We start from the raw sequence: 23043 nt of genomic DNA on the forward strand, positions 1-23043 counted from the left end.
TTGGTCTTTGTAAGTATCCTGGGGAATAAAAGATGTTTTATCCAACTCAATTTTACACTCACTCCTTGTTGATCTGGTCAATGCAGTGTGAAGAGGATGATGACAATGATGGTGATGATAAATCACAATAATAATAGCAGTTCTCATGTGTCACATAGAACCATGAGCCATATCCTGTGCTAAGCATTTCTCCTACTAACAATCACATGTGCTAAGTACTATTATGACCCACATTTTAACACATAAGCCAAGCTCCTTCTTGCTGGATCTATAGAAACCAGCAAAAGAGAAGGAAATCCCTGGCTAAACACACACAGAAAAACACACACAAAGAAAAACTTAGAGGTCATTATTCTGTCTCCTCATTGGTGATTTGAAAAAGATCACTATAAATCAGATCAATGGGGAGGTGAAGGGGGATGCAGAGGGGAGAGAGAGCGAGAGAGAGAGAGAGAGAGAGAGAGAACGCACACCCAAATTCAATGGGCCAAGGATGGTGGTTGATATGTACAGATGTTTTCTCTCCTTTAATTTTCACAATAACTCTATTAGTTAGGCACCAAAATCCCCATAAGATGCAAAACTGAGGCTCTGTGAGATTAAGAAACAAGGCCAAATTCGCTGGCAGACAAGCGTACGGAGTCTAGGTTAAACTTGTGTGAAATCCACACAAGTCTGTGCTGTCCAGTTGCTGTGATTTTCCACCACCCCATCCATCACATGGAACTGAAGTCCAGCCCTTTAGTAAACACTAAAATGCCGGGAAACTCCCTAAGATCAAATACGGCATTGGCACATCACCTCTGGCTCCTCCGTTTGCTCATCTAAAAATAGGGGAAATTTAGCTAACTCTACTATTACAAAAAACCCAATGGACCATAGCTAATGATATCATTTCCTGCATTTAGTGCTCCGTGACATAATGCCATTCCATTGTGGAGCACAGGCCATTCCGCTGAACTGTGAGGCACACTCTGTGCTACAAAGCAGCCAGTTGATTTGATGATGGGGCATGAAAATCATTTCTCTTTTCTTGGAATTTGCCACAAGCAATAAGAAGGACCAAAAAAGGAAAAATGTGAGGTCGATTCTTATTAAAACTAGTATTCACCAAAAACCCAAGCCTCAAGATCTGAGAAGCAGCAGCCAAGAGTAATGGAGATGGGACAGAGGTGCCTCCACGGGGAAGCTGAGAGGACACAAGAGGGAGAGGACCCCACAGCTCTCCCCACTGGCTGCGGGGCAAAGGCACACATGGAAAACTGTGGGTCCTGCAGAAAATGCCAGATGGCCTGGAATATGGCCTGGTCTGTCCTCTGCACAAACCTAATATAAATAACTGGAAATACATATCCAGGAAAGATTCAACTCCTTTAAAGACACGTAATATGAGAAAACAAGCACAGAATGTGTGTAAATACACCGTAAGACAGAAGGAGGAAGGTATCATGAGAAATAAAGGGAGCGAGAACATTCACCACAAAAATGTCACCACGAAACAAATGAAAAATTGTCACCAAACATTTTGTCATGAATTTAAGTAAAATAATGAAACAATTGCTTATATGAAGCAAGAGCATAAATCTGAGTTATAAGAGCTCAGGAAATAGATGGTGGATAACAGGAGATGAATGGAATGTGCAGAGCTCAGGAAAAAATAGAGGAAAATTGAAGAAATAAAGACAGAAACACAAGAGCATGAAAGTAAGAGACACTGGCAAAAACATAGTGACAGAGGAAGGAAAAAAAGGAGGGAAGAAGGAAGGAGGGAATGAAGGTGGGGAGGGAGGGAGGAAGGAGACAGGGAGGAAAGAAGGGAGGGAAGGAGGGAGGGAGGAGGAAGGAAGGAAGGAAGGAGAAGGGAAAGGAAGGGAAGGGGGAGGGAGGGAGGGAAAGCAAAAGAGGAAAAAAGAATAAAAATTATTAAAGAAAAAATTCTAGGTATAATTCATATGTGTATGTATGTGAAATATGTGTACATGGAATTCCTGAAAAGGAAACCAAAATAATGGAACAAAACAAATATTGAAGGACATAATCCAAGAAAAGGTTCCTGAGCTCTAACATATGAACGTACATATTAAAAGGGCATGCTATATATGCCCCAGGAAGAAACGATTCAAACAGCCAACACCAGGACATCATCTAGCAAAGTGATTGGCCGTCAAAGGTAAGGAAGGAATACACTGGTACCAAAAGATCAAGTCTCCTGTGATGGGAAAGCTACCAAGCTGGCCTCAGACCCTCAGCCACATCAACTCTAGAAGGTTGAGATCAAGTATGTCCAGCTCTGAAGGGCCAGCGTGCAGTGGTGGGAAGCATCCCTCCAGAACTGCCAGGGGAAGCCTGCAGAATAAGCACAGGTCCTCTTGCCGTTCACAGCACAGCAGGCAGCTTTGACATTTTGGGAAGGTCGAGGTCTTCAGAGTCAGAAAAACCCAGACAGATCCTGACCCCACTACTCACTATCTCTGGTCTTGGATAACTTTACACCTCTGCAGCTCAGTTTCCACATCTGCAACAGAGAGAATAACTCCTACCTCCATGCACTAAACCAAATAAGACGCATTAAAGCACTTAGCACAGGGCCTGGCGCATGGTAAGTGATTAACGAACTATTAATATTATCATCACGTTTCTTCCTGAAAGCCATCGCTGCGTTCCTGAGCTGTCCCCACCCCCTCAAGCCCTTGTGATGCCAGGGTGGCAAAGGAATCCTGTCATGGGGTACCGTGGCTGCCTGTGGAATCCTCCCCGACATGAGCTGGAAGAGGGTCTGCAGTGGGTCGTTGAGCGCCAGTGTGCTGGTGAAGCTGTGGGAAGAAGGACGGTCAGTGAGGACTCCGCCCAGGGAACATCTCGACTCACTGTCCACGAGGCTCAGGGCCTCGCAGAATTCTATTAGATTTTGGCAGCTTCCTTAGGCACGTGAGCATCTCCTTGCTTTCTGCTGTGCCTCCGTCATATCCTTTGGGAAGAGATGTCAAGGTCTTCACTCTACCGCACACCCCAGCTAGATCTCATTGTTGGGGGTATTTTCTGCACCTTGGTCTTGATGGCCTAACTCTGGAATAATCATTTCCGTAGGCCTTCTTCCATCACTGAGATGACCCACTGACATCTCAAAGGCCCCTGGAGAGCCGCAGCAGTGTATCCGGAAGCTCTTCTCCATGGGCCCCCCACTCTCAGCCACCCCAATCTCCCACTCCCTGCAGCCCTCCTCCGCGCCAAGCCCACAGCGCTCAGTGCCATTTTTCTGGCTCATCAAGAGCCTGGGTCTGTAGTGCTTTTGCTCACAAGCACTAAATAGCCATTTTCAGTAACCAAAGAGGCGTGGAACAGGGGCCCGAAATGATCCTGCTGATGACAAACCATGGGATATGCTTAACAAGGATATAATAAGCTCTACAGCTGATTTGAGATTTAAGCTTACTCAGTGAGAGGTATTTTTCACAGTTCACTGGGCTCCATCAAAAATCAATGGCCCAAGGCAAAAAAATCTGTAACAGAGATGTATGCTACAACGTGGGGCTGTGGGATGTTCCTTTTCAAAACCCGAAGGAAAATCATACTCAGAACACTATCCTTTATTTAACAACACCCTTGCCACAGGAAGTCCGAGCACGTATCATAATACAACTTTGGTGTTCCTCACCATTGCAGTCTCAGAAGACAATAAAGTGCACCGCGGATCTGCAGGAAGACTGAGGAGTGCAGTCGTCATGAGACAACCGAGGCCATCATTCAGAATGCGCCCCCGCGGTGGTGCAGCCATCAGGCCCCCCAACTGACCTTAATGTGGAAGTATCTTTTTTTTTTTTTTTTTTTGAGATGGACTCTTGCTCTTGTCGCCCAGGCTGGAGTGCAATGATGTGATCTCTGCTCACTGGAACCTCCACCTCCCGGGTTCAAGCAATTCTCCTGTCTCAGCCTCTTGAGTGGCTGGGATTACAGGGGCCCGCCACCACACCCAGATGCTATTTGTATTTTTAGAAGAGATGAGGTTACACCATCTTGGCCAGGCTGGTCTCGGACTCCTGACCTCAGGTGATCTGCCTGCCTCAGCCTTCCAAAGTGCTGGGATTACAAGCATGAGCCACCGTACCTGGCAGAAGTGTCATCTTCTAATTCAACCTTTGCCCAACAGGATTTATGGCCAATTCAAATATAAATGAAGCTGAGAGGGTAGTTTCACAGCTTTAACCAGCACTAGAAGCTAAACACTTTGAGCGAGCATCTTTCTTGTTGTCTGACCCAAGTCTGCCCCTTACAGGAGGGTCCCTCACCCCACCCACACCGTATGCTAGGTGGAGCCTGAAGGGCGCATTCAGAAACCCTTCTCTATCCAGCACCCCTAGACCCGCCAGCTTCATTCGATCCTGGCTCTTTCGCTCTGTTCACTCTGTTTCATGTCCTTATTCCAAACTCCTGGCTACGGACCCTTGCTTCCATCCCTGGCTCATCCTAGTTTGGGCATTTTTCCTGGTCCACGCTGGCAGCCAGATCACAGTGTGCTGGCGTCATTTCTGACTAAGCACACCCCTTCAGTCTCAACACCTCCCACTGCTGACGACGCAGACTTCTGGATCTAATTGCCAGTCCTACAACTCCTTTTCCCACCACAGCTCATGACGCTGCTACCCCACACCCCTACCCTACTCTCAGTATCCAGAACCTCATCCCAAGAATAAGCCTTAGGAATTGCTTACATCAAAGACCCTCAGTCCCAAGGCTCTATCAGGTAAACCGGAGTGATCACCTACCCCTCATTATCGGAACGAGCTACAACAGCCCCTCCCAAAGAGAGAAGGCTACTGCAATGTAAAAACCGACTTAATATTTATGGGAGCCACAGTGGCTAGGCCTGTTGTCCTGGCGCTTGAGGAGGTGAGGCTATGTGTTCAAGGCCAGCCTGGGCAGCATAAAAAACCCCTCATCCATTGAAAAAAAAAAAAACCTACTTAATTTTTGGAAACTCTGACCCAGGCCAATTTTACTAAAACTTTTTATTCAATTTAGCAGGTAGAAAGAATGTATCTGTGACTAAAACAGAGAAATGCTGTGTCCAGCTCAGAAAAGAGAACATGGAAAGATCCCTGGAGTGTGAGGCTCCTCAATGCATCCAGCATTTCTCCACACCCTCATCTTCCACCTTTGGTGAGGAGGCCTCTCTGCCCCACTGGTCTCTTGTTAAGTCCCGACTCACCCACTCATGACCCAGCTGTAGGTCCTTGGGTCCATCTTGCTGGACAGGAACAAGGCGTGACCCCACAAGTGGTTCTTCATGGCCCACTCCAAGGCTTCCTGAAAACCAAAACACCACATTCAAGAGTGCCTTTCCCACCTTCCACTGACGACAACAAGCCCCTGTGCTTAGGCACTGCTGCCGCCTGAGCAGTTGAGGCTGGGCTTCCAGAAAACCCTTAGCGCCTCACACAGGAACGTGGACAGCCAGGAAGTTGATGATGTCGCCTTCACCAGCCTTCACCTTATCAACATCCACTGTGCTATTTCATCAGCTTCCCCTCAGACATGGTTGCTGGTTAGCCTCATCTATTTAGCAAAAGTTTCGTAGCACTTGAACATCATGACTACAGTAAATACCAACGTACAGTATACTTGAAAAATACTAAGAGAAGAGATTTTAAGTGTTCTCATTAGAAAAAAACATGATAAATATGTGAGGTAATATATATGTTAACTAGCTCCATTTAGCCATTCCACTGTGTGTGTGTGTGTGTTTATATAGAGAGAGAGAGAATATATGGTATATTCATATACCATAAATATATACAATTTTTATTTATCAATAAAAAATAAAAGCAAAGGTACAAAAAACAAGAAATTAAATATTTAAATGTAAAAATTAATACCAAAAGTACTTCAACTTCATTTTTATGAATTAATTTTGAAGTAGGAAAAGCCTTTCTAACTATGACCCCCAGAAACTTAACGATTTTACACAGAAAGTCCTAAAAACATAAAGAGCTCCAACAAATCAATAAGTGAGGATCAAAGACTCAATAGAAAAATGCAGAAAATCTATGACAAATTCACAGATTAAAAAATATTCAACTTCACTGAATTCATTTTGAATTGCATTGGATTGAATTGAACATATTCATTTCAATAAGAAATTCAGGCCCAGCACCATGGCTCACACCTGTAATCCCTACACTTTGGGAGGTGGAGGCTCACTGGAGCCCAGGAGTTTGAGACGAGCCCTGGCAAGACACCATATCTATAAAACATTTTAAATTAGCTGATAATTTTTTATTTCGAGACAGTCTCTCTCTGTCGCCCAGGTTGGAGTACCATGCCATGATCTCGGCTCACTGCAACCTCCACTTTCCAGGTTCAAGCGATTCTCATTCCTCACCCTCCCGAGTAACTGGTACTACAGGCTATGCCACCACGTCTGGCTAATTTCTGTAATTTTTGTAGAGACAGGATTTCTCCATGTCGTCCAGGTTGGTCTCAAACTCCTGGCCTCAAGTGAGCCGCCCACCTTGGCCTCCCAAAGTGCTGGAATTACAGGTGTGAGCCGCCATGCTCAGCCTTTATTCACTTCTCAGATTCGCACTTATCAAAGAGTTTGAAACACACTGTGGTGCCAATGTAGGAAAATAGCCACTTTTTTTTGCATTGCTGGTAGAGTGAACTGGCATAACCTCTAAAAGGCAATTTGTCAATATCTATCAAAATTACAAATCATATCCTTTGACCCAACACTTCTTTCTCTAAAAATTTATCTTACATATATTCTCTCATACTGGGCAAAATGACAGTGGTTATTCATTACAACATTGTAATTGCAAAAGATTGGAAGTACTCTTAATGTCAAGCTATAGGGGGTTTAGTTAAATTAATTATAATTTATCAGTAGAAGACGATGCCAACATAAGAAATAATGAGAAAGATATTTACATAGGCTATACAGAGGTCAGCAAAATATAGCCTAAAGGCCATATCCAGCACACTGCCTATTTTGGAACAGCCCATAGCCTCAGAATAGTTTTTACCTTTTTAAGTGATTGGAAAAAATAAAAGTAAATAAATTTCATTATGCATTAAAGTTATATGGTAATTCAAATTTCTATGACCATAAACGAATTGATGGAAACATGGCCATACCCATTCATTTATGTATTTTCTGTGGCTGCTTTCACACTCTAAGGGCAGAGCTGAGTAGTTGTAATAGAGACTCTGGCCTGCAAAATGTAAAATGCTTACATTTACAGTTTTTACATCTGTCCACTTATAGAAAATGTTTGGCAACCCTAATAAAGAGTGTTTTCTGAGATATTTTGTAAAATGAAAAAGGGAAGGTACAGAAATGGCATATACTATGCTAATTTAAAGGAAGAGAAAATAACAATATATGCATAAAATTTCTCTGGATATTTCAGAAAGAGAAATTGGGTGACTAGGGGAGGTGGCAGCATCATGTCCCAATTATGTCTTTTTTATATTTTAATTTTTGAATTAAATTGATTCAAATTTATTTTAATCATCTATCCAAATACTTAAATTTATATGAATTTTGTAAAGTAAAATCTCAACTTCAGAATTAAGCTAGAAATCAATCTTCATCTGTTTAAAGTACGGACAGTCCCTTCTTTGTGAGTTTTTGACTTTACAGTGGTGTGAAATCAATACACATTTAGTAGAAACTGTACTTCAAGTGCCCAGACAACCATTCTGTTTTTCACTTTCAATAACATATTCAATAAAATCACATGAGATATTTAGTACCCTATTATAAAACAGGCTCTGGGTTAGATGATTTTGTAGGTTAAGGTAAACGTTCTGAGCACTTTTAAGGTAGGCTAGGCTAAGTTATGATGTTGGGTTAGGTGTATCAAATACATTTTCAACTTATGATATTTTCTATTTAATGATGGGTTTATTGGGATATAAACATTGTAGTCAAGGAGCATATGTATTTAATATGAATAGGCAAGCCTTAGATATAACAGCAGGGATATTTGTAAACAAATTTCCTAGAAATTAATTTGGTGTATATATAAAAAACCTTTTAAGAGTGCATACCCTTTATTTACCCAATAATTTCACTTCTAGGAATATGTACTAAAAAATTTAAAAGATCAGGAAAGACTTATGTAACAAGATGTACAAATGGTGTAATTTATAATGGTTGACAAAATTGTAAATAGTCTAAATATTCAATAATAGTAGAATAGCCAAATAAAATATGATACATTAATATGATGCAATATTGTGTAACTACTTTTTAAATGGTGCTATTGGAGCATATTTAATGCCATATCATCTTAAGTTTAAGAAAAGAAATATGGCTGGGCACCGTGGCTCATGCCTGTAATCCCAGCACTTTGGGACGCCGAGGCAGGCAGAACACAAGGTCAGGATTTTGAGACCAGCCTAGCCAATATGGCAAAACCCCATCTCTACTAAAACTACAAAAATTAGCCGGGAGTGGTGGTAAGCACCTACAGTCCCAGCTACTCAGGAGACTGAGGCAGGGGAATCACTTGAACCCAGGAGGGAGAGGTGGCAGTGAGCAGAGATTGCACCACTGCACTCCAGCCTGGGTGAAAAAGTGAGACTGTCTCAAAAAAATTTAAAAAGAAGAAGTGAAATAAACAATTATATATGCAATTTTATTTTCTTTTTACTATATATGCATGGAAAAATGCTGGAAGTAAATATATCAAAATGTTAACAGGTATTACCCTTTTTCTTTTTAGTTTTTTTTATTTTTAATTTTTATGGGTACATAGTGGGTGTATATATTATGGAGTAAAAAGATGAGATATTTTGGTACAGGTATATAATGTATAATAATCACATCACGGAAAATTGTGTATCCATCCCCTCAAGCATTTATCCTTTGTGTTACAAACAATCCAGTTATGCTCTTTTAGTTATTTTTAAATGTACAATTAAATTTTATTGACTATAGTTCCCCTGTTGTGCTATCAAATACTAGGTCTTATTCATTCTAACTATTTTTCTGCACCCATTACCCCTCCCCTCCTCCCTCCCACCCACCCCTACTGCCCTTCCCAGCTTCTAATAACCATCCTTCTACTCTCTATCTCCATGAGTTCAATTGTTTTGATTTTGGGATCCCACAAATAAGTGATAACATGTGAGGTTTATCTTTCTGTACCTGGCTTATTTTACTTAATATTTCATTGTCTTTTAATGGTAGGACTATGGGTGTTTTTATTTTCTTCGTTGTGTCTTTCTGAACTTCTCGCATCCTCCCTGAAATGAGTATATGCTATTCACATAATTGGAAAAGGGGTGAGTGGCGGAGAGGGATGGTGATTGCTTTTTCAAAACAAGTATGGGGGAAGGGCATACTTGCCTTCTTCCTTCCATAGTAGAGCAGTCTAGTGAATTTCTCCACCATCTGCACAGGTGTCTCCACACTTGGGGGGATCTCTCCAGTGAGCAGGTTCGGGGTCCCAGAGCTCAGCACTGGCCAGTCCTCATCGGTCAAGCTGATGAGGTTGGCCACAGGGGGCTGCCGTTTGTACTTCTCCAGCTTCTTGCAGTCTTGCATGAGCAGCTCAGCGATGTCAGACCCCACCATGGACTGTGAGGCAAAGAGGATCATCGGGGGAGAATCCTCTAAGTCCTCAAGCTGGCAGCTCCAGCTGGAGATAGAAGGCACCAGAGCCTGCCTTCTTCACAAAGAGGCCAATTATGCAAGCATAAGGCAGTCCTTTCTTGGATTGCTATATTTCAAACTTGAGTATCATTATCGTGGTTGTTTTCTGCCTGTCAGGAGCTACAAAGCTTACCAGGAACATTCACAATTTCACAGGTATATTATTTGGCTGGTGCAATGACCCAGAAACTGTACAATATTCCCAGACCAAGGAAGAAGATCGTCAGGGGAAAGATTTGCGTTAGCAAACTGGCATCAACATTTGAGCAATTTTTTCCCTTGGGGCAATTTGTGGCTTCTTTCATACTGCTTTTCATAATCATGCCATAAACAGAATCTTATCTATCCCAAGAAAACTTAAATTTCAGCCTGCACCTGCTCTCCCACCAAAACAGTAACTCACCCCATTCTGGCGACAGAGGAGAACCAAGAGTTGCCACAGTAGAGCTGAGTCTCTGCTCCCCAGTGTCTCAGATTTGCAGCTCTGAGCTGCTTTCTGCTGGCAAAACGTCATAATATCCACCTTATGTACATCTTCCCTAAATGGAAAAATTTTAGGGAGCGAAGAGTGAGCAGGCAGATACTTCCCTGTTTCGGACCCCAGGCTCCTCCTAAGTGTGCAAGTGCCAGCTGGGCTGAGGTTGAGATGGAAGTCTGACAAGCTAAGGCTAAGGTAATGAGGCTGTAGCTATAGGATAGTTGTTTTCTTATAGAACAGGAAGAAATTTCAGAGATTCTCTCATGCACCCACCCACCCCCATTTTATAGATGAAGAAACAGAGGCTCAGAGACCTGAAGTGACTGCACAGGATAGCAAGTAAAAGCAGACTCTGGAGTCAGACAATCCTGGGTCTAAATCTGGGTCTGCTCCTTCTCTGTTTAGACAAGTTTCTTACCTCCTCTGAGCCTCAGCTTTGTTCCCTAACATAGGGACAGTAAAAGAACCTACCTCCATACAAAAAGAAATTAGAAAATTGTGGGGCATATATTAAGGGATCAGTATGATTGGCATTATGATTTGCTCAAGATCATCCGATAATGTCAGAGCCAAGTTAGGCTTAGTACCCCCCGTCTGAACACCCGACTTGCTTTTTTGCCCTATATCTGTACACCTATGTGTAAGAAACAGAGACAACACTCATTTTTACTTGAAGGAATTGTCAAATACCATATGGGGAATATTTTTGTATAGTAGTGATGATACTTTCCATGTAAGATTAGTCTCAAGCATAATCTCACTTGAGACTCACAGGCAAGCCTTGGATTAGGAAGAGCAGGTGTTACACCACTTCTCAGGGTGAAAACTAAGGTTCAGAGAGGGCTAGTTGACCTGTCCACCATGGGACTCTGAGTCAGTAGGATGCCCTGAGCCTGAGACCCAGGTGGGCTGTCACCCAGCAAGGACTCTTTCCTCAACAAAGGTGCCCTGAGTTACATTTATCAGAAACATGAGACATTTAAAAGCAGTCCTGGCTCAGTACGGCAGAGGGCTCACTTGCACACTGTTCTGTAACTTGAACGCTGCCGATCTTATTTACTTCTCCAGGAAAAAGCCACTGTGACAAGAATTGTTTCTGCTATGATCCACTTGTCAGTGACTTCCCAGGCTATGCTCCACTTTTCTGCTAACATCTATCAGCACATGGAACACCAAAACTTCCTACCATGCAGCCTCTGCAAAATGGAACTGATTTCAGATTTCTAAACTGTCAAGCTAATTTTTCTTTCTGGCTTTCAACTATTGAATGGCTTGTCAAAATGGCTCAGGCCACATTTGGTTCTATCTTGTGGTACAGAGAATTCCACTCCAATAAGGACAGACATTTTTTTCCAAGGAAATCAAGAACAAATCTCCAAAATGCTGATCTGGGCAGGAAGATTCTCTAGGTTTCCAAAGTTCTTAGTCAGCAGCTCTTACAGCATTTTACCTAATCAAGGGTCCTGAGAAACTTCTCATCTCCTCTTGCTCTTCAGAGTCATTAAGAATAACCTGGAATTAAAAAATCAGATTTTTGTCTTTAAGACTGCATCCACCCCGGGCCCCTATTAGTCAAGTCTAGTATCAGACTCCAGGGTCCTAGGATGGTCCTAGGATGTGGCTCAAGGCCTTGTGGAGAAAGCAGAAAGAAAAAAGGAAATCTTGTTGCTAAAGATGAGCCACTGGCAGCTCAGGAAAAACATAACTCTAGCATCAATTCTTTCAGAGAAGAGCCCCTCCCATTCCTGCACCCCCTAATTCAGGGGGTACATGGCCCAGTTTCCCACAAGAGTGTCCCATTCCTGGAGATGCCCCGACTCAGGCGCAGGAAAGCAAGGTAAGCACGTCAGGAGTAGTTAGGTGAGCAGTGTGCTGGCATTTCAGGGACACTGGGTCTTCTTTACCTCCATGCTGTGCACTTCAACAAGGGCTGCTTGCCCGTCAGTGAGAGAGCTGGGACCCACACACACCAACTGACCTCCTGGCCCAAAACTCACAGGAACATGAGGGACGTAGAACTTCATGGGTACTTTGGGACCAGCTGAGGAGACATACTCTGACCAACAGACACAGATGGACATTGTTAGCATTACTTCTATCACTGTTCTTTAGATTAGGAATATGCCACAGACGTATTTCTGCCCAAATTCTGCCTGAACCAAAATAAGATTCTGGGTGGGTTGTGTAATCAGAAGAAGCCCATGTTCCCTGCTCCAGTCAGATTTAAGCCTCTGAGAACATGTCAGAATACAATGCATGGGCTTGATGATTCAGTCCAAATGATAATGCACTCAGCCCAGACTCTGTGATGTTGAGAGCCCTAGGAGTCTCTGGCTTTTGTGGCCTCTATACTCATGACAAGGTTCCTACATCCAGACAAAGCAATGATGCTTTGTGTCTTCCTTTCGCTTTTCCTAATTCTCTCTGCTCTTCACTTGTCTTAAAAGCACCACTGAGTGCCTCCTTCCCCAATCTGATGATGGATAGGGGCAGTGTTCCCTTCCGGGAATCAGCTATGATGCAATTACTACTGCTAGCAAAAAGATAGAAGATGGAACCAAAGTTGACCTCTCTGCCCAGGAAATCTACATAAGCAAATGAGGCAGACAATGATCCATCTTAAGGCTGACTTTCCCAGACACTTGCCACCCGGCCTTTCCACATAATATTCAAGCAACTCTTGTGATCATCTTAGAACCCACCAGCCTGAACTGGACTCCAAGCTGCTAACGCTGGAGGATCATCCTGCTCGGAGGCATCTGTGATGTACTGACTGAGCTCGTAGCTGCTGGAGCTGAGACCGGACTCACGCTGCTGGAGAAGGTTGGACTCACTAGCCAATGATGGCTGAAAGTTAAAAACACATAGCAAGAAGTTTCAGAGAGCTGATCTTCTCAAGCGTTCCTTCAAAGAAACAAAATACATACAGTGAAAGTGGATGTGTTGAAAGAAGAAAAAGAGATAATCAAGTTGACAGGCATTTCCCAAAAAGATGTATTATGACCCAATGGAAAGAGTGCAGGCCTTAGGGTCAGGGGGCCTTGAATTCAAATCTCAGCTTTATCTTATACTCAGCTGCTGTGCCCTTGGACACATAACTTAGGCTCTCTGAGCTCAATGCTTTCATCTGTGATATAATCATATCTGCCCTATATACTTAAAGCAAGTCATGTATTAATTCACCAACTATTTAATGAGCACCTATTATGCTCCAGGTACCATGCTCTCCCTTTGGATGCTGGTGTAAAGAAATTCACAGGGCCAGGTATGATGCCTCATGCCTGTAATCAGAGCACTTTGGGAGGCCAAAGCAGGAGGATCACTTGAGCCCAGGAATTTGAGATCCCAAATTGCAATATAGCAAGACCCCATCTCTACAAAAATAAATAAATAAATTAATTAATTAATTACTTTAGCTGGGCATGGTGGTGCACACCTGTAGCCTCAGTTACTTGGGAGGCTGAAGTGGAAGGATCTCTTGACCCCAGAAGTTCAAGGCTGCAGTGAGATCATGCTGTTATACTCCAGCCCAGGTGACAGAGCAAAACTCTCTCTCTAAATAACTAGAGAAATAAATTCATTGAATTTACATCTTGTGTGCATACAAGTAAAATAATGGGTTCAAAAGCTCTTTGGGCCAAGCACAGTGGCTAACACCTGAAATCCCAGCACTTTGGGAGGCCGAGGCAGGAGGATCACCTGAGGTTAGGATTTCCAGACCAGCTAGCCAACATGGTGAAACCCCATCTCTACTCAAAATACAAAAATTAGCTGGGTGTGGTGGAGCACACCTGTAGTCTCAGCTACTAGGGAGGCTGAGGTGGGCGGATGACTAGAACCAGAAATGTGGAGGTTGCAGTAAGCCTAGATCAAGCCGCTGTACTCCAGCCTGGGTGACAGAGTGAGACTCACCCTCAAAAAAATAAAATAAAATAAAAAATAAAGCTCTTTGTACACTGTAAAGTGCTATACATATGTACATGGCTGCTGTCATTGTATTGTTACTATTAATCATAATACATGTCCTACCCTATTAAGCACTCAGAATACAAAAGAAATTGACCTCAAAAATCATACAGACCTAATAAGAAGACAAGATTAATAAAGACTTTCAAAATTAAGAACCTATCCCTGGCCAAGCATGGTGACTCATGCCTATAATCCCAGCACTTTGGGAGGCCAAGGCAGATGGATTACGAGGTCAAGAGTTTGAGACCAGCCTAGCCAACATGGTGAAATCCCATCTCTACTAAAAATACAAAACTTAGCCAGGTTTGGTGGTGGGCGCCTGTAATTCCAGCTACTTGGGAGGCTAAGGCAGGAGAATCACTTGAACCCAAGAGGTGAAGGTTGCAGTGAGCCAAGATTGCGCCACTGTACTCCAGCCTGGGCAACAGAGTGAGACTCTGTCACACACACACACACACACACACACACACACACACACACACACACAAAACCATCTCTGTAGTATATTTGCCAATTTTTCACAAATCTAAAATTATTCTTAAAAAAAGATTTTTTTAAAAAAGATCTCCATTTTGTGGCCCAGTTGGTGCATACAATAAGATTTTTTGAGGAGAGAGATGAATGAAGATTTAGAAAAGGTTTCAAAGCCCTGCTTCTCAAACCTGAATTCAAAGATGCTAGCAACTTCCCACTTCCTGGGTTAAACCAAATTGCTAGTCCCCTGGGTTCTCTAACACCTAACACCTGGTGACAGCCTCCTCTCTATCCCAGTATGTTGGAGTAAGCTGGGTAACATTTCTTGATCCTGTCAATTTGCTGAAAATGCAAAGGAGTTCAGTTCAGGGCGTTGGATGCATAAGACTGAGGCAGTAAGGAGGTAAAAAAAGGAAGGCACGGGCAGAGGTTCTGTCAAAAGGGAAGGAATGGCCACGGGACACCCATCCCCAAGGGCCCTGACCTGCCACTGCTGACAGTGTCAGCTGCGACACATGGCCAAGTCTCCAGCCCCCATGTCACTTTAGGTTACCTTATTTTTCTGGGTCCCAGCAGGCAGGCTCCCTGGAAACAGCTCCCCAGGCCACTCCTGTCCAGAGCTGGAAGCAGGGCTGTCTTTATAAGGGTTTCTACTGTTAGATCTGCAGCAAAATGACAGGAGCAGTGAGCAGGGTCCTGAGAAAGCCAGCAAGGCTGAGGCGCTCTCCACTAGAGGCTGACCTGCTCCAAAGCGGGGGTAGGTACCATGTCGGCCTGAGTGCCATAGGAGAAAGCATTTTCCTCCCACTTGCCACCTCAGTCTACTAATCCCAGCAAAACAGGAGTGCTTGAGTTCCACAGCTCAGTGGCTGGAAGTGGCCTCAGGCCCTGATGAGAAGGCCTAGTCTCTACAGCTTGACGTTCTGGAGTGACTTAAATCAAAGTGTTTAGGTTGGTGAATTCCAGGGCCTAGAGCACCAGGAGAGATGCTTGGGCAAAACTCTCTTCCCTGTCTTGTCTTATCACAGAGAGATGTCCCATTGCCAGGGCTCAGGAGTAGGCTGAGGAGAAGCACCCCAGCCCAGGTAAGTTCTCATGACCTAATCACAAGAACTTTTGCTAGGCCATATCTGTTCTAAGGCCAACACAGAATGAAAGTTCTCTTTTAGGACAGACCTCAAGTAACCTCCCAGGACTCAGACTCACCAGAACTTGGAGCCTGCAAGTTTATATCTGCTTTACCTAAGGACGATGTTTTTAAAGTTCCCATTCATTCAACAGACATAGTAATAGCTGGCCAGGCCCATCCTGGGATACTCCCATATCCCTGTGCCTAAAACAAAGGTACACGGGCTTCTGGAGGTGAGAGGCCAGCAACAGACGCCGTAAGATTTGCCCAACATAGTCTGAGCTTGACAACATCATGTCAAACTGGCCTTTCCTTTCACACTTACTGGAAGTGGGTCTCACTGTTTGTTCCAAATGAACTGTGCTGGTTGTCATAATGATGTTCATCAAGGTACTTTTGATCTTGGTAATCTTCATGCCAGATATAAGGGCTCCTTTGCCTTGGCACTGCACCCTCAGAGAAAACAAAATCAAGGCAGGTCACTTCCCGTTTCTGAAAGTTCTTAGAAAGATATTAGTGAGCTGTGAGGACTTACTGGAGCACAGTAGGTCTAAAAACATATTTTCCAAATTGAATAAATAGATAGGTGAGAGCTAATGATGAAAGTCCACAGGATGCCTCTCAGTCCCCTCTGAACCAATTAGCATGACTCTATACAACTGCACAACAATGGGGATTTGTGTGTGTGCATGTGTGCGTGTGTGTGTGTGTGTTCAATGTTGAAACAGGTTTATCTTTGCTAGCAGTTCAGAAGCTGCCATTAAGACACACCCTATACCTGTTATTATAGGGTAGAACACTCCTTGGGTGCCTATCTGCTGCTCTCAGGGTGAAGTGATAGCCCAGCAGATGTCCGTAAGAACTGACTTCACTGTTACTTGGTCAAAGACTATAATCTGGGCTATAATGCAAAGTAGGAGAAAAAACGTGGATACACTGTGGATACTACCACAGCACTAGTAAAAGTACCATCATCTATGCATACAAAGGAAGACAACTCCGTTACATCTCAGGACATCTAGGAGGAGTGCTACTGCTGCGGTCTCGTCTGGCCAAAAAAGGATGCCCAAGGTGAGGTCTGAACATGGCTCCTTTGGTCTCTCCCCTGCCTCTTAGACCAGCTGCCCCATCCCCAATCCCAAAGGCTTCTCGGAGACTTTTCCGTACCTCTTTCTTCCTGCAGCCGCTGCGGGGGTCCATGATAGTAGTAACTTCCATAAGCATATTCCTCCCTCAGTACGGGAGAGTGATAGCTCTGATATGAATTCTCATAACCTGGCCTAAAATATCACAAAGAAGGCCGGTCAGTGGAGGACAAGAGTGGTAAAGAGAGAAACCAATGGAGGATTTGACAAACTAAACAGTTTCAGAGGACAGAGTTGTGACCCAAGCTAGAATCTGCTTGAAAGCCATAGTTAATTCTAGATCCTATAAAGAGAATCAGAGGAGTCAGGAGTTTATTGCTTAACAAGAGCAGAATTTTTATAGTAAAATCTTTTTTTACTTCAAACTCTTTTTCTAAAAACATCTTTTTTATTTAAAACTTTTATTTTATAGTAAAACCCTCACTCCCCATATACATACATCTTAGAAAACTCTGTCCTGACATCTGAGAAAACCACTTCCTGAGATGACTGTGTTAAGTCTCCAATATACCATTGTAATTTCCATGCTTGTTCCAGATGGAATTGAAATTAAAAAGTCCAACTGGACTATCTTAAGTCTGATTACTTTTATTGCCTCTGTCCTGAACATGCCTCTCTTTGAGAATTCAACAATCCAAAAAGATTGGGGAGAGGAACATCATAATATTAATGTTTTTATCAATTAGTAATTTTTTTTTTTTTTTTTTGAGACAGAGTCTCACTCTGTTACCTAGGCTGGAGTGTAGTGATGCAATCTCAGCTCACAGAAACCTCCACCTCCTGGGTTCAAGCGATTCTCCCGTCTCAGCTTCCCGAGTAGCTGGGACTACAGGCATGCACTACCATGTCCAGCTAATTGTGTTTTGGGTTTTTTTTTGTTTTTTGTTTTGTTTTGTTTTGTTTTGTTTTTGTATTTTTAGTAGAGATGAGGTTTCACCATGTTGGCCAGGCTGGTCTCAAACTCCCGACCTCAGATGATCGCCCACCTCAGCCTCTCAAAGTGCTGGGATTATAGGCATGAGCCACTGCACCCAGCCCAATTAGCAATTCTTCAGTATTTCTTAGGGAAAAAAATTCTTTATAATAATTGTCGTAATTTCAACCCCAAATCTAAGCAGGTAAATATCACCCCAACTGGAAAAGCTAAAGAAGAACATAGATGGCTTCCAACATTCCATGAAATACTAAGTCCAGTGCTACAGACCAGGGGAGCAGGAATTCCAGAATCTCCAACCCAGATAGAATGACCTCACTGCAACCTCTTCCTTCTGAACTTGGAGCCTGCAAGTTTATATCTGCTTTCCCTAAGGCCAATGTTTTTAAAGTTCCCATTCATTCAATACAGATTACTGGTATGCCTGTTACACTCCGGGTACTGTTGTAGGCACTAGGACTCTTCTTGGTGCTGGTAGCGTCATGCTAATCCCAAGGCAGAGTGGTCTAGTGACGATGAGAAACTCCTTAGAGGGAGCTCCAAGAAAAGCTTTTCCATAGTCTACATATACTACCTTTTGCAATCCCAGAGCAAGAAGGTTCCATTTGCTGTCTTGAATTTCACCACTTTTTCTTCCCTCTACCCCGCCCCTGCTTCACTAGCCCTCAATACCCAATCACATTTTTGATGGCTTCTTTAAGAAGCTCCACTAGGGGATAAAGAGGAAAGAAATACTATCTTTGATATTATCCCCACCAAAAACCAATTTAGGAGAGGACAGGGTTTAGCTAAAGAAATGTAGTAAGAGAGAAAAAGAAAAAAAAAGCGGGGGGGGGGGGGAGGGGGGAAGAGAAATAAAAGGAAAAGGAAGAAGGAAAAGAACACTCTATTCATAAGCGTTTAGGAGAGTTGCATTCATTCCAAGCCCTAAAGCCATACCTTGAGTACAACTGATTGGAATAACCACCTTCATAATAGTGAACCCCAGGCACAGGCTGATGCCAGTCCCCAGGCCTGGATGCATAATAGGGCTGTTGATGGTCTGCCCTGGGCCCCTGCTGTGGCTGGGGGCTCCCGCGGTTGTCTTGCCATTGGTGGAACCTCTCTCCATTGTGCCGAGCCTGAGGGACAGACCGATGATGTCCATCTCTCTGAAACCCGCGGTCTGGATCCTTTGAGGGTGCTGTGGCCCTCCCTCGTGTCTGGGGTGGCCTCTGGGGAGCCCAAAGTTCCATCCCTGATTCTCTGAATTTGTCTTGGGTTTTGAGTTAGTTGTGTAGTTATTTTACCTTCCTGCAGACACAGGAAAAAGGAGAAATCATCATTTGAAGCCTGTATCCTAACATGGTGGTTGATTAGGTTTTGTGAAAAGAACAGCTTATGGTCCTTGAAATCTATCTAAAACAAACCATATGGGCATGGATACTGAGAAATCTGAAAAAAAAAATTCTCAGATACATGAAGCAAATAACAGACTAGACCATTATACTGATATTGCTTAAAAAATTAAAAAGTACATTCGGAACAACGACAGATGTGGGAGGCATGGGAGACAGATAGCAGTAACAGGTACAGCTAAAAATGCGATCAAGGAATCCCAGTTGATGTTTCTTCACATATTCCCCCAGCAAGTGTTTATTTAACACTTACAGTGGAGGCTCTGTGGTATCAGAAATAGAGTGGGTCTTGGAGAGAGCTAGATCAGAGTTCAAATCCTAACTCTGCGCCTTAACTAGCTAGTTCATTTTTTCAAGCTTCAATTTCCTTACCCAGGAAATGGAGACTGTAATAACTACCTTGCAAGGTTATTCACAGAGTTAAGATAACTTATGCAAAGTGCCTAACATATGACCTGGTATACAGTAATTGCTCAATAAATAACAGTGCTATCAAGGATAAAGATTGGGTTGGTATGAGTGGCTGAAGATGTTTATTAAACAACAAAAAAGTTTTCACTGACCTCTTCAAGATGCACCTTTTCTGAATCCTTACATTAATGCCCTCAGAGAATAGAACCTATGTAATATGGTCATATCTGTTCCTCCTCCAGAGGAGCCAACAAGAGGCAAGTTTGGGACTGTTTTCATAAGAAAATAGCCATGTCTCAGGATTCTTCCTGGCTGGAGATTTTAAAACCTGGAAGTCTCCCTACGGCCAAACTAATTTTCCCCATGTATTCCTCAAAATGAGAAACTGCTCCAGGGACTGATTACCTTCCAGGTTCCTCTGCCCATAGCACATGGTGGTGGGGTGTGGGGGTTGCACCCGCGAAAGGAAAGCACACCTCAGACCTTACTCTTGCTCAGGGATTTTCTTGTGTCAGGAGCATCCACAGGCTAGGTCGGCTCCGATTCTTTTCTTCCCTAGGAACTGTTTTTGGTTGCAAGATTCTGATCAAATCAGTTAACTTGTTTCCACTACTGAAGCTCCCAGCCTCATATAAAAATTCATATCAGAACAGAAGGTCAAAAGGGTGGGTGTTGAAATCAAGACGTCACTCTGCTCAAACACCAGGGAGCCAAGAGCTATGAGACAGCAGAACACACAAGAAGAGCAAGGTGCAGAGAGGGCCTCCCGCCTCAAGGTCACTCCCAACCCCGGGGGAACCTGTGGCTTCCTTCCCATGTCAGCTCACTCCCTTGAAAAAGCCAGGTGCAATGACAGCCTTTGCCAGCAAATCCCAGGAAAGGCCAAATGTCCCAGATAAGGGGAAGGGCACATACGCCTTTTCTGAAGGCCGGTGGAACTCAAAAGCATTTGGACCACGTAAGCAGAATGAGAAGAAAGCTGCTTTCCCCTTGTCCCCAGATTGTCCCACTAGGCAGCCCTTCTCCCACTGCAAAGGTGCAACACCCAATCTTTCCACTGAAATCACATCATTTTGCCGTGAAGAGACATCAACTCCAGCAAATTAGTCCTCAGATTGTATTTAAGGACGCCAAATAAATAGCCCCTTCAATTCTCAAAATGAAGGAATTACATCTATGATGACAAATCACACTCACAACATTCACATAAATGACCTTTCCTAGTACCAGTAAGGGCAATATTGCCTTTCCTAATCTGACAGCACAGCACGTCCAGCTCAAAGAAGGAAAAGAATGGAGGGAGTGTTCCCACACACCTGCTCTGACGGCTTCCCACCTTCCTTCAGCGCTGCTCCAGGGACCTAGTCCAAGAGTGCCTCCTCTCCTCTTGGAGATGGTCGAAGTCCAGGTGCCACATCTACCAAGACTCACTGGGCCCTCAGATCTACAGCATGTTAGTTACCTTTGCAACTGCCCAGCCTCCATGGAGCTGATTCATTAGGGCAAAGTACAGCCCAGATACTGCAGTCTGGGACCAGCCTCACTTGACGAATTTGCTCTGAACCCTGTCAGAGACTGGAGCTTCTCTTTGCCTGAGCCTGGGCTGAGCCAGGTTCATTCACATGAGCAATCATCCAAGTTCCCACAGCAATCACAGAAGAGAGACACCAGGAAGAGGAAGCCCGGAAGGCCCCGGGCAGCCTGGTCTGGTGAGAAAAGCACCACATTTGGGGTGTTAACTCTTGGCTCTACCACTAGCTGGTTCTGTTGCTTTACCTCTCCTAGTTTCAGTTTCTTTTTCTTTAAAATGGGAATGACAATGCTTAGCTTATGAGGGTCATTACCAGGATTAAATGTTGGTAAAGCAGCACATGATATATAGATAAGTATCCTCTGCAAATCAGTATTATCTTTTCCTTTCCAAAGAGACAAGTTAATTCCACTGGCTGAGGCCCATGGGGAAGGGGGCACACTCACTGGTGGGAGTAAACACCTGGTTTGCCCAGTGCGGGTTTTTCTCATGTATGTTTCTCTCCATTGGGCTCTGGTTATGTAATAAATTATGTTATCTAGCTAGAAGGCCGATTTATATGACCGATTTTTGAACTGAAGGCACTAAAAAGTTTTCTATTATAACAAGAAATTAGTTTTTCACTTTTGAAATATACATTTCTGGTCAGGCGTGGTAGCTCACACCTGTAATCCCAGCACTTTGGGAGGCCAAGTTAGGTGGATCACCTGAGGTCAGGAGTTTGAGATCAGCCTGGCCAATATGGTAAAAGCCCATCTCTACTAAAAATACAAAAAGTTAACCAGGCGTGGTGGTGGGCACCTGTAATCCCAGCTACTCGGGAAGCAGAGGCAGGAGAATCGCTTGAACCCAGCAGGTGGAGGTTGCAGTGAGTCAAAATCGTGCCATTGCACTCTAGCCTGGGCAACAAGAGCGAACTCGGGCTTGAAAAAATAAAAAAGAAATATATATTTCTTCTGCATTATTAAGGTAAACTCAGAGAAGTACATGACTACTTCTGAATTAACATTTTAAAATTCTGAATCTGCTCTTTTAAAAAATCCCAACGGTTTATTCTTTCTCTCAACAAATGCTTACTGTGCTCCTATTAAGGGCCAGGATTGGACACATAGAAATATAAAAGATACCTAAGCTTTCCTTTAAAAAGCTTAAAACAAATTAGCCTCTCATGTCTGTCATTACTAGTCCGAGGAAAACCACCCCTCTTGGATCTGTCCCGTGGTCGGATAGGGTCATGTATCTAAGCTACAAAATTTTCTCTCAGGCCCTCGGCTGACTCTAGAACCCAGAAACTGAGTGTAGAATTCTCTGACTGTAGCTAATGGTTTCTTTTTTTTTTTTTTTCCAAGATGGAGTCTTGCTCTGTCACCCAGAGCTGGAGTACAATGGTGCAATCTCGTCTCACTGCAACCTCCATCTCCCAGGTTCAAGCAATTCTCCTGCCTCAGCCTCCTGAGTATCTGAGATTACAGGCACACACCACCACACCCCGCTAATTTTTGTATTTTTAGTAGAGATGGAGTTTCACCATGTTGGCCAGGCTGGTCTCAAACTCCTAACCTTGTGATCTACCCACATCAGCCTCCCAGAGTGCTGGGATTACAGGCGTGAGCCACACGCTCTGCAGCTAATGGTTTCTTACCTCACTCCTGGGCTGTGACATTTGGCTCTCTAATGGCTGCACTGTTGTTTTTAATCCTTCTGGGAAGAGGAACTACAGAAGGACACACACATCAGCAGCAGGAATCAGAACATGGGTGATTATTACACCGACTTGATACCAAATTATATGTTCTGGTATATCACAATAACATTCATAAAAGTTCTTGATGTCACTCTTTTAGCATATAATGTGACATTAGTCTTGCCCTATAATACCAGCTGCATTATTAGAATGTTAATTTTGGAAAAGAT

At 43.5% G+C, this 23043-nt stretch overlaps 1 protein-coding gene across 3 annotated transcripts in view; it reads right to left on the reverse strand.

Annotated features, from left to right (window-relative positions):
• Positions 1-23043, reverse strand: part of SEC16B (SEC16 homolog B, endoplasmic reticulum export factor) — an 84815-nt gene that overhangs the window by 22846 nt on the left and 38926 nt on the right. For 2 of the 3 annotated variants that reach the window (XM_064370538.1, XM_064370540.1), the window contains exons 1-12: positions 20915-21350; positions 18730-19083; positions 16879-16991; positions 16037-16157; positions 15136-15244; positions 12842-12986; positions 12044-12195; positions 11590-11651; positions 10065-10200; positions 9356-9586; positions 5207-5304; positions 2732-2813 (exon numbers count right to left, since the gene is read on the reverse strand). In XM_064370538.1, the coding sequence (XP_064226608.1) occupies positions 2732-2813; positions 5207-5304; positions 9356-9586; positions 10065-10200; positions 11590-11651; positions 12044-12195; positions 12842-12986; positions 15136-15244; positions 16037-16157; positions 16879-16991; positions 18730-19025 (1545 nt within the window). In that variant the 5' untranslated portion in view covers positions 19026-19083; positions 20915-21350. Of the gene's footprint in view, positions 1-2731; positions 2814-5206; positions 5305-9355; positions 9587-10064; positions 10201-11589; positions 11652-12043; positions 12196-12841; positions 12987-15135; positions 15245-16036; positions 16158-16878; positions 16992-18729; positions 19084-20914; positions 21351-23043 lie in introns of those variants that run through there. The other variant, XM_064370539.1, reaches the window with a different exon arrangement.

Source organism: Aotus nancymaae, unplaced genomic scaffold (genome assembly GCF_030222135.1).
Source record: "Aotus nancymaae isolate 86718 unplaced genomic scaffold, 86718_ANA_hifiasm-v0.15.2.pri h1tg000108l, whole genome shotgun sequence".
Taxonomy (NCBI): domain Eukaryota; kingdom Metazoa; phylum Chordata; class Mammalia; order Primates; family Aotidae; genus Aotus; species Aotus nancymaae.